Below are 12,729 nucleotides of genomic sequence, written 5' to 3' on the forward strand. Positions count from 1 at the left end.
ATGGTTTATTTTCCTTGGAATATATTAGCAATCACAAATGGTTTATTTTCCTTGGAATATATTAGCAATCATAAATGGTTTATTTTTCTTGGAATATATTACCAATCATAAATGGTTTATTTTCCTTGAAATATTTTAGCAATCATGAATGGTTTGTTTTCCTTGGAATATATTAGCAATCGTAAATGATTTGTTTTCCTAGGAATATATTAGCAATCGTAAATGATTTGTTTTCCTAGGAATATATTAGCAATCGTAAATGGTTCTTCTTCCTTGGAATATATTAGCAATCATGAATGGTTTCTTTTCCTTGGAATGTATTAGCGATCGTAAATGGTTATCTTCCTTGGAATATATTAGCAATCAAAAATGGTGTATTTTCCTTGAAATATTTTAGTAATCATGAATGGTTTGTTTTCCTTGGAATATATTAGCAATCGTGAATGGTTTGTTTTCCTTGGAATATATTAGCAATCGTAAATGGTTTATTTTCCTTGGAATATATTAGCAATCATGAATGGTTTGTTTTTCTTGGAATATATTAGCAATCACAAATGGTTTATTTTCCTTGGAATATATTAGCAATCATGAATGGTTTATTTTCCTTGGAATATATTAGCAATCATGAATGGTTTGTTTTCCTTGGAATATATTAGCAATCATGAATGGTTTTTTTTCCTTGGAATATATTAGCAATCATGAATGGTTTGTTTTCCTTGGAATATATTAGCAATCACGAATGGTTTATTTTCCTTGGAATATATTAGCAATCATGAATGGTTTATTTTCCTTGGAATATATTAGCAATCATGAATGATTTGTTTTCCTTGGAATATATTAGCAATCATGAATGGTTTGTTTTCCTTGGAATATATTAGCAATCGCAAATGGTTTATTTTCCTTGGAATATATTAGCAATAACAAATGGTTTATTTTCCTTGGAATATATTTCCCATTTAATTTTCCTTGGAATATATTAGCAATCATAAATGGTTTATTTTCCTTGGAATATATTAGCAATCACAAATGGTTTATTTTCCTTGGAATATATTAGCAATCATAAATGGTTTATTTTTCTTGGAATATATTACCAATCATAAATGGTTTATTTTCCTTGAAATATTTTAGCAATCATGAATGGTTTGTTTTCCTTGGAATATATTAGCAATCGTAAATGATTTGTTTTCCTAGGAATATATTAGCAATCGTAAATGATTTGTTTTCCTAGGAATATATTAGCAATCGTAAATGGTTCTTCTTCCTTGGAATATATTAGCAATCATGAATGGTTTCTTTTCCTTGGAATGTATTAGCGATCGTAAATGGTTATCTTCCTTGGAATATATTAGCAATCAAAAATGGTGTATTTTCCTTGAAATATTTTAGTAATCATGAATGGTTTGTTTTCCTTGGAATATATTAGCAATCGTGAATGGTTTGTTTTCCTTGGAATATATTAGCAATCGTAAATGGTTTATTTTCCTTGGAATATATTAGCAATCATGAATGGTTTGTTTTTCTTGGAATATATTAGCAATCACAAATGGTTTATTTTCCTTGGAATATATTAGCAATCATGAATGGTTTATTTTCCTTGGAATATATTAGCAATCATGAATGGTTTGTTTTCCTTGGAATATATTAGCAATCATGAATGGTTTTTTTTCCTTGGAATATATTAGCAATCATGAATGGTTTGTTTTCCTTGGAATATATTAGCAATCACGAATGGTTTATTTTCCTTGGAATATATTAGCAATCATGAATGGTTTATTTTCCTTGGAATATATTAGCAATCATGAATGGTTTGTTTTCCTTGGAATATATTAGCAATCATGAATGGTTTGTTTTCCTTGGAATATATTAGCAATCGCAAATGGTTTATTTTCCTTGGAATATATTAGCAATAACAAATGGTTTATTTTCCTTGGAATATATTTCCCATTTAATTTTCCTTGGAATATATTAGCAATCATAAATGGTTTATTTTCCTTGGAATATATTAGCAATCACAAATGGTTTATTTTCCTTGGAATATATTAGCAATCATAAATGGTTTATTTTTCTTGGAATATATTACCAATCATAAATGGTTTATTTTCCTTGAAATATTTTAGCAATCATGAATGGTTTGTTTTCCTTGGAATATATTAGCAATCGTAAATGATTTGTTTTCCTAGGAATATATTAGCAATCGTAAATGATTTGTTTTCCTAGGAATATATTAGCAATCGTAAATGGTTCTTCTTCCTTGGAATATATTAGCAATCATGAATGGTTTCTTTTCCTTGGAATGTATTAGCGATCGTAAATGGTTATCTTCCTTGGAATATATTAGCAATCAAAAATGGTTTATTTTCCTTGAAATATTTTAGTAATCATGAATGGTTTGTTTTCCTTGGAATATATTAGCAATCGTGAATGGTTTGTTTTCCTTGGAATATATTAGCAATCGTAAATGGTTTATTTTCCTTGGAATATATTAGCAATCATGAATGGTTTGTTTTTCTTGGAATATATTAGCAATCACAAATGGTTTATTTTCCTTGGAATATATTAGCAATCATGAATGGTTTATTTTCCTTGGAATATATTAGCAATCATGAATGGTTTGTTTTCCTTGGAATATATTAGCAATCATGAATGGTTTGTTTTCCTTGGAATATATTAGCAATCACAAATGGTTCATTTTCCTTGGAATATATTAGCAATCATGAATGGTTTGTTTTTCTTGGAATATATTAGCAATCACAAATGGTTTATTTTCCTTGGAATATATTAGCAATCACAAATGGTTTGTTTTCCTTGGAATATATCAGCAATCACAAATGGTTTATTTTCCTTGGAATATATTTCCCATTTCATTTTCCTTGGAATATATTAGCAATCACGAATGGTTTGTTTTCCTTGGAATATATTAGCAATCACAAATGGTTTGTTTTCCTTGGAGTATATTAGCAACCATGAATGGTTTGTTTTCCTTGGAATATATTAGCAATCACAAATGGTTTATTTTCCTTGGAATATATTAGCAATCATGAATGGTTTGTTTTCCTTGGAATATATTAGCAATCATGAATGGTTTATTTTCCTTGGAATATATTTCCCATTTAATTTTCCTTGGAATATATTAGCAATCACGAATGGTTTGTTTTCCTTGGAATATATTAGCAATCACGAATGGTTTGTTTTCCTTGGAATATATTAGCAATCACGAATGGTTTGTTTTCCTTGGAATATATTAGCAATCACGAATGGTTTGTTTTCCTTGGAATATATTAGCAATCACGAATGGTTTGTTTTCCTTGGAATATACTAGCAATAACGAATGGTTTGTTTTCCTTGGAATATATTACCAATCACGAATGGTTTATTTTCCTTGGAATATATTTCCCATTTCATTTTCCTTGGAATATATTAGCAATCACAAATGGTTTATTTTCCTTGGAATATATTTCCCATTTCATTTTCCTTGGAATATATTAGCAATCACGAAAGGTTTGTTTTCCTTGGAATATATTAGCAATCACAAATGGTTTGTTTTCCTTGGAATATATTAGCAATCACAAATGGTTTATTTTCCTTGGAATATATTAGCAATCATTACTGGTTTGAGTATTTTTCTCTCTTTTGGCATCGTAAGAAAATGGGGAAGAATAATTGATGTGCTATAGTGATAGTGGAAATATAATACCTTTAACTAATAAATGAGGCCATTTTGCGTCAATAAGAGTAGGAGGAAATGATGATAAAACTCATAACTAGAGCCGTTGAATTGAGGGAAAATATGAATCTTACAAACGCCTGAAATATTATAGAAAATAATTGATAAATATCTTTTATGTATCAAAATAAACTACCGTTTCTTCTTTACATAATCATAATTGACACAACGTTTAATAATAAGTCAAGATAAATTAATCGATTTTATAATAACATCCAAATATCATACTAATATATTATATCTTATATATGAAATATTTGTTTTTATGTTGTTACTGTTTTCAAAATATTCTATTTTAATTATTCATTATTTCTTATATCGTTTTTTTTATTTCCTTGTTTCCTCTCCTCACTGGGGTATTTTTTCCCTGTTGGAGCCCTTGGGCTTATAGCATCTCGATTTTCCAACTAGGGTAATAGTTTAGCTAATAATAATAATAATAATAATAATAATAATAATAATAATAATAATAATACACATTTAGATTTGATAAAAACTTACAATCCATCTGATTCAAAGATATTTGAATGATCTGCATTTCTCATTGATACAAAGTAGTAAATTTTAGCAAATTCAAAACGTATTTGACTTTGAGGATTGCAAACACCAAAGTGGTCCAGCTGTATAAAAAATGTGTTGTATTTTATAATTATTTTCAAGTCACTTAGTGACTTCACATACGCGTGACTAACTCATCATCTTAAAGAAAAATATGTAGAGCAACATGATGTGTTTGACATCGCAAGTTCACGTGATGTTAAGATCAAAGGTGTCTTATATAAACAAGATGAAACTGGTCGTATTCAATATCATATTCTTCAGATTTTATTTACTTATCATAATTAAAATTCAATCCTAAAATAAATTATATACTTAAAATTTGCATATAAAAAACGGCAAATTCCTGGAAACATTTATTCCAGGATTTTTACCGTTTTGAAAACGGATATATTGACGTAAAGGAGTGATATTACAGTCACCAACCCGTGAAAGGTAATAACAATGTATGGTAAAATTACGGTCGCCTGTATTTTACTGAAATACGGTTGAGAACAGTATATTTTTACGGAGGATATCCGATTAAAATTAAGTTTTTTGTTTTTTAAGTGTACATGTGTTTTTTTTTTTTTTTTTTTTTTTGACATATATTACTCGATCTCGCGAATTATTTTTGAAGCAATTCGTGACACCCAAAGAAGGGAAAATTCATTGTTGCTTTAAATACACTCCAGTTCCAACTATTTAAAAAAAAAATCATCTTTCTATATACAACAACTCGTACCTTTTTAGTCTTAATAAAATGTTCGACCGAAATTTAACGAGAAAACTTTATTGGTGCTTAAAATCTACTCGCTCCAGGTATTAAAAAAAATATCATCTTTCTATACACAACTCGTACCTTTTTTGCCTTGAAAATGTTTCGACCGAAATTTAACGAATTTTATTCAAACAACGCGCATTGAGCTAATTCCTCTCAACTAAATGTGACTATAGCAGCTATCAAGTGTTAGGTGACCCTCTCACTTACTTTGTAGTCATAGTCGTGCTCCTTGACACTCATGGCGTAAGCTGGTGACCTCGACGTCGCCACCTTCATGTAAGAACGAAGACGGCAGGGGAAGTCCACGTCGCGCAGCTGCAGGAGGTAGGTGTCTGGACCCATCTGGTAGCTATAATGAATAGATTAATAAATACATCAAGGGGTAAATTTATACACTTAAAACTTTGTATTAAAAAGTGGTAAAAGCCAGGCAATATTTATTCCAGGATTTTTACCGTTTTAGAAATGGTTATATTGACGTAAAAGAGTGATAGTACGGTCATCAACCCGTAAAAGATAATAGCAAAGTAAGGTAAAATTACGGTCGTCTGTATTTTACTGAAATACGATTGAGAACAGTATATTTTTATGGAGAAATTCCATTTTTTTTTAACAAAGTACATCTGGTAAGTACACTAACAAATGAACGTAAGAGATCATTGAGTTTATAAATAAAATAATTCACTAAAATCTTCATGGCATTGGGATTATGAATGTCACTAAATTATTTTTTGTCATTGAGTTTATAAATAAAATGTCAATAAATTCTGGAGCAAATTCGAGAAAACATTAACATTTAATAAAATCACTAAAATATCTCTGATAACTAAAATATTTCATAAAAAAAATATTTACTTTTCAAACCTAAAATTTTTGCAAAAGTTTATCCTTTAATATTGGAGACAAGACTCACAATTCGCAAAATAATCGCACAAAATTTAAACCTAACAGCGAACCATAAAGACAGGTACTAGGAACGAACAAATCTAGACTGAAAAGAAGAGAGCATACAATTCTAGACATAGAAGAAAAGAGAAAACAATTATAGACATAAAATAAGAGAGTAAACAATCCTAGACAGAAAAGAAAAGAGCAAACAATTCTAGATATAGAAGAAAAAACAAACAATTCTAGACATAATATAAGAGAGCAAACAATTCTAGACATTAGATAAGAAAATAAACAATTCTAGACAGAAAAGAAGAGAGCAAACAATTCTAGACATAGAAGAAAAGAACAAACACTTCTACACATAAACGAAGAGAGCAGACAATTCTAGACATAGAACAAAAGAGCAAGCAATTCTAGACATAGAAGAAAAGAGCAAACACTTCTAGACATAAATCAGGAGAGCAGACAATTCTAGACATAGAAGAAAAGAGCAAGCAATTCTAGACATAGAAGAAAAGAGCAAATAATTCTGGACATAAAAGAAAACAGCAAACAATTCTAGACAGAAGAAAAGAGCAAACAATTCTAGACACAGAAGAAAAGAGCAAACAATTCTAGACACAGAAGAAAAGAGCAAACAATTCTAGACATAGAAGAGCAAACAATTCTAGACATTAAAGAAAAGAGCAAACAAATCTAGACATAAAAGAAAAGAGCAAACAATTCTAGACATGAAAGAAAAGAGCAAACAATTCTAGACATTGAAGAAAAAAGTAACCAATCCTAAACATAGAAGAAAAGAGCAAACAATTCTACACATGGAAGAGCAAACGATTCAAGACATGGAAGTGCAAACAATTCTACACATAAAAGAAAAGAGCAAACAATTCTAGACATAAAAGAAAACAGCAAACAATTCTAGACATAGAAGAAAAGAGCCAACAATTCTAGACATAAAAGAAAAGAGCAAACAATTCTAGACATAGAAGAAAAAAAGCAACCAATCCTAAACATAGAAGAAAAGAGCAAACAATTCTACACATGGAAGAGCAAACGATTCAAGACATGGAAGTGCAAACAATTCTACACATAAAAGAAAAGAGCAAACAATTCTAGACATAAAAGAAAACAGCAAACAATTCTAGACATAGAAGAAAAGAGCAAACAATTCTAGACCTAAAAGAAAAGAGCAAACAATTCTAGACATAGAAGAAAAAAAGCAACCAATCCTAAACATAGAAGAAAAGAGCAAACAATTCTACACATGGAAGAGCAAACGATTCAAGACATGGAAGTGCAAACAATTCTACACATAAAAGAAAAGAGCAAACAATTCTAGACATAAAAGAAAACAGCAAACAATTCTAGACATAGAAGAAAAGAGCAAACAATTCTAGACATAAAAGAAAAGAGCAAACAATTCTAGACATAGAAGAAAAAAAGCAACCAATCCTAAACATAAAAGAAAAGAGCAAACAATTCTAGACATAAAAGAAAATAGCAAACAATTCTAGACATTGGAGCTGACGACTTACTTGCTTTCATTTTTGATAACGTCGAGCTCATAAGAATAATCCCTGTGCATGATATCATAGTCGTCAGTCTTTTCGGGCAGAACCTCCCTCTCGGGGGATTCAGGGGGCGTGTACACCTCATCAGGGGGATAGACCATCTTGCTGGGGTGGGTGAGGCAGGAGGACAAGGGGCGCCTGCGGAACCATCTCCTGCAGGAGGCGTTGCCGTACCATTCCCTGGAGAGTGAGAATTAGGTTATTAATCGAAGGATTTGCTTCGTCTTCGGAAGATTTGCTCCGTCTTCGAAGGATTGGCTCCGTCTTCGAAGGATTGGCTCTGCCTTTGAAGGATTTGCTCTGCCTTCGAAGGAAGGAGTCCTCTCGTTATCATTATTAATATTACTGGCTAATCTACAGCCCCGGTTGGAAAAGCAGGATGCTGTGAGCCCAAGAGCTCCAACGGGGAAAGCAGCCCGGCGAGGAAAGGAAATAAATAAACTACAATACTAGTAATGGGCAATTAAAGTAAAATACATGAAGGACAGTAACAGCATTGAAATTGATTTTTCAAATATAAACAATAAATCTTTTAAAAAAAACAGGGAAGGAGAAATAAGATAGAATAGTGTGCCTGAGTATACCTTCAGGCAAGAGATCTCTAGCTCAGGACAGTGGAAGACCATGATATGTGTGTATGTATATATATATATATATATATATATATATATATATATATATATATATATATATATATATACATACATATATGTATATATATATATACATATATATATATATATATATATATATATATATGTATATATATATATATATATATATATATATATATATATATATATACGTACATGCAGTATACACACACACACACACACACACATATATATATATATATATATATATATATATATATATATATATATATACATATATATATATATATATATGCATATCTATCGTAATTTACCAGTATATGAAAGAAAATCTTATCTGAAAACTTTACACAGCTCTTAACAACAATGTTCGTTGCTTATAATAACAAACATATCAATAAAAGTGAATATTTAGGAAATTTTGAAAATAAATTACGCCTGTTCTAAATAAAATATTCATTAAAACTACACGAGACTGAATCTTTCAAAGAATTTAAAATACAATTTTACACAGCTCTTAACAACAATGTCCGTTGCTTATGATAACGAACTTATCAATATAAGTGAATATTTAGGAAATTTCGAAAATAAATTACGACTGTTCTAAATAAAATATTCATTAAAGCTAGACGAGTGAATCTTTCAAAGCATTTAAAACAAAAAGAATATTAATGAAGAATAGCACTTTACCAAATGAATAAGTTTTTCATCTACATTTAATACATCTTAGGTTTTCGCAAGTGTAGTTAAAACGATAAATTGAGAAATAAAAAAAAATAGAGAAAAACCTCTAAATAAACAAAAATATATAAAGCAACGTATTTGTTATAAATTGTGGCCTAAGAAATTACTACATAAATCAAGTCATCAAATCTATTATAAAATTTTATCATTAAAGATATCGGAGAGAGATAAAAAAGAAATGACACTTAAGAGTTGAAAAAAAGACATTATAAGATTTGGTTTTACCTGAACTTGGCGTAATAAGTCCTGAGTCTGTCTGTGCTGATCTTGGCTTGGACCTTGGGCTCAGCTAAAGCCATGTTAATCCATGGATGCAGCAAGGCTTTCTTCACGTCCATACGCACGTCAGACTTAAAAAGAAAGAAGAAAACATGTGTGAACTAGAGGGATACTCAGTAGAGCGCATACCTCAGCCGCGGCAGCTTATTTCTCGCCCTTTAAAAAAAAAAAAATAAAACATATGTAAAATCGAGGGGTACTCAAGAGCGCAGACCTCCGAAGTGGCAGCTTATTTCTCGACCTTTTGCTCCATCTTGATCTTTGACCTTAAGATGTACTAATTGGCGTGGATTTCCATACACCCAAATATGAACCAAGTTTGAAGTCTCTGTGACAACGATGTCCAAATTTATGGCTTATTACGTGACTTGGACATTTTGATTGACCGTGACCTTTGACCTTCCCAAATCTAATAATTTCCAGCTTTTTACATAACAGTTAATCCCTGCAAGTTTCACTACTCTACGATTAAAATTGCAGAAAGGATGCTGTTCACAAACAAACAAACAAACACGAGGGTAAAACATAACCTCCTTCCAATTTCGTTGCCGGCGGAAATGAAAATTAGGCTAGACATTAAGGTGAATGATATGGGAGAAAAATTACTTGCCATAGGTATGTTTGTCAAAATGTGTAAATAATCAATAAAACATATGGAGACGGTACTAAAAATACATTATAAAAGAAGGAAAACGACACCTTATGTATGAAACTCGTATAAAAATGAATTGGAAAATGTGACATTGAAATATGATTAGACAAAAACATATTTATTAAGCTTAATTTGTCTTCTATCCATCAACCACTCGTTGCTTAGTTCATCCATCAGACTTAATTAGGGATAATAACATTAATATCTAAACAATATGACAAATATAGTTGTATGTCGGAAGGCAAAATATTATTAAAGCAGAAAAAGAGAGATTGTGGAAGTAGCTAAACCGAGACTCATGAGAAGAAAATGAATAAATTAGTAATAAATATAAGAAAATCAAGGAGAAATTTCACAAGGTGAAATGGATTGGAGAATATTTATTTCTCATCTAACTAAATCAAGGGAAAATCTTACGTCAACAAGATGATGATGGTGATGACGGGTGATGAGGATTGTGATTGTGATGATGATGATGATGATGATGATGACGATGATGGTGATGAGGACTATGATGATGATGAGGATGATGGAGATGATGATGATAATGATGGTGAGGATTATGATCATGATGATGGTGATGATGATCATGATGGTGATGGTGATAAGGATTATGATCGTGATGGTGATGATGATAATGATGGAGATAATTATGATGATGATGGTGCTAATTATGATGATGATGATGATAATGATAATGATGGTGAGGATTATGATCATGATGATGGTGATGATGATTATGATGGTGATGGTGATGGTGATGATGATAATGATGGTGATAATTATATTGATGATGGTGATAATGATAATTATAGTGATGATTATGATGATGATGGTGATAATGACAATGATGGTAATATCATGGTAAAGATAATGATGATGGTGATGATGATAATGATGGTAACAATTATGATCATTATGATGGTGATGATGGTGATGACGATGACGATGATAACAAAGCATAGAATCCCTGACCTTATAAATGAGGAGCTTGGCAATGAAGTCCTTGGCCTCATCTGAGACGTGAGAGAAGGCTTCCATGTCAAAGGTCAGCTCGCCCTTCTGAACTTTGCTCAAGGTTTCCCGGTCATTCTCCCCTCTGCAAAGATAAACAAAAAATAAATACCCAGTTTAAAAGGCGTTCATGAATGGCAGAGGCAAGGGACAGTAACAATACCCTAGCTAGAAGGACACTGGACTGACCATATATATATATATATATATATATATATATATATATATATATATATATATTCATATACATTATATATATATATTTTATATACATATATATATATATGATCAGCTCCCAAGCCCGCTCTCAAAGCTAGGACCAGGTTGGGCCAGGCAATGGCTGCTGATGACTCACCAGTTAGACTGGCAGAGGCAAGGGTCAGTAACAATGCCCTAGCTAGAAGGAAACTGGACTGACCATATATATATATATATATATATATATATATATATACGTATATATATATATATATATATATATATATATATATATATATATATATGATCAGCTCCCAAGCCCCCTCTCCAAGATAGGACCAGGTTGGGCCAGGCAATGGCTGCTGATGACTCACCAGGTAGACTGGCAGAGGCAAGGGTCAGTAACAATGCCCTAGCTAGAAGGAAACTGGACTGACCATATATATATATATATATATATATATATATACGTATATATATATATATATATATATATATATATATACGTATATATATATATATATATATATATATATATATATATATATATATATATATATATATATATATGATCAGCTCCCAAGCCCCCTCTCCAAGATAGGACCAGGTTGGGCCAGGCAATGGCTGCTGATGACTCACCAGTTAGACTGGCAGAGGCAAGGGTCAGTAACAATGCCCTAGCTAGAAGGAAACTGGACTGACCATATATATATATATATATATATATATATATATATATATATATATATATATATATATATATATACGTATATATATATATATATATATATATATATATACGTATATATATATATATATATATATATATATATGATCAGCTCCCAAGCCCCCTCTCCAAGATAGGACCAGGTTGGGCCAGGCAATGGCTGCTGATGACTCACCAGTTAGACTGGCAGAGGCAAGGGTCAGTAACAATGCCTTAGCTAGAAGGAAACTGGACTGACCATATATATATATATATATATATATATATATATATATATATATATATATATATATATATATGATCAGCTCCCAAGCCCCCTCTCCAAGATAGGACCAGGTTGGGCCAGGTAATGGCTGCTGATGACTCACCAGGTAGACTGGCAGAGGCAAGGGTCAGTAACAATGCCCTAGCTAGAAAGAAACTGGACCGACCATATATATATATATATATATATATATATATATATATATACGTATATATATATATATATATATATATATATATATATATATATGATCAGCTCCCAAGCCCCCTCTCCAAGATAGGACCAGGTTGGGCCAGGCAATGGCTGCTGATGACTCACCAGGTAGACTGGCAGAGGCAAGGGACAGTAATAATGCCCTAGCTAGAACACTGTAGGACTGACTTTATATACACATGATCAGCAAGCCCCTCTCCATGCTAGGACCAAGGAGAGCCAGGCAATGGCTGCTGATGACTCAGCAGGTAGACCTATAGGCTCCCCGGACCAGGTGGGGGGGGGACAATGGCTACTGAAGATTTGTCAGGTAAACCTATAGGTCTCCCAAACCCACCATCTTTAGCTCACATGGATGGTAATGTTTTAGACACTATAAAAAACTATCGAGCTTAAGCGGGACTCATACAACCGCCCCAGGATATCGCAAGGCAGGGACGTTTCCAATAGACCACCACAACCCCAAGATATTCACATGAATAAAATCTTAAGCGTAAATAAATGGCTAGTACAGTG

At 31.5% G+C, this 12,729-nt stretch overlaps 1 protein-coding gene across 1 annotated transcript in view; it reads right to left on the reverse strand.

Moving 5' to 3' along the window:
- The window catches only part of LOC137650476 (titin-like), a 963,282-nt gene that overhangs the window by 52,946 nt on the left and 897,607 nt on the right, over nt 1-12,729 (reverse strand). The window contains 4 exon segments of the mRNA XM_068383702.1: nt 5,253-5,394; nt 7,472-7,687; nt 9,091-9,215; nt 10,772-10,895. Of these exon segments, the coding sequence (XP_068239803.1) occupies nt 5,253-5,394; nt 7,472-7,687; nt 9,091-9,215; nt 10,772-10,895 (607 nt within the window).

Source organism: Palaemon carinicauda, chromosome 12 (genome assembly GCF_036898095.1).
Source record: "Palaemon carinicauda isolate YSFRI2023 chromosome 12, ASM3689809v2, whole genome shotgun sequence".
NCBI lineage: Eukaryota > Metazoa > Arthropoda > Malacostraca > Decapoda > Palaemonidae > Palaemon > Palaemon carinicauda.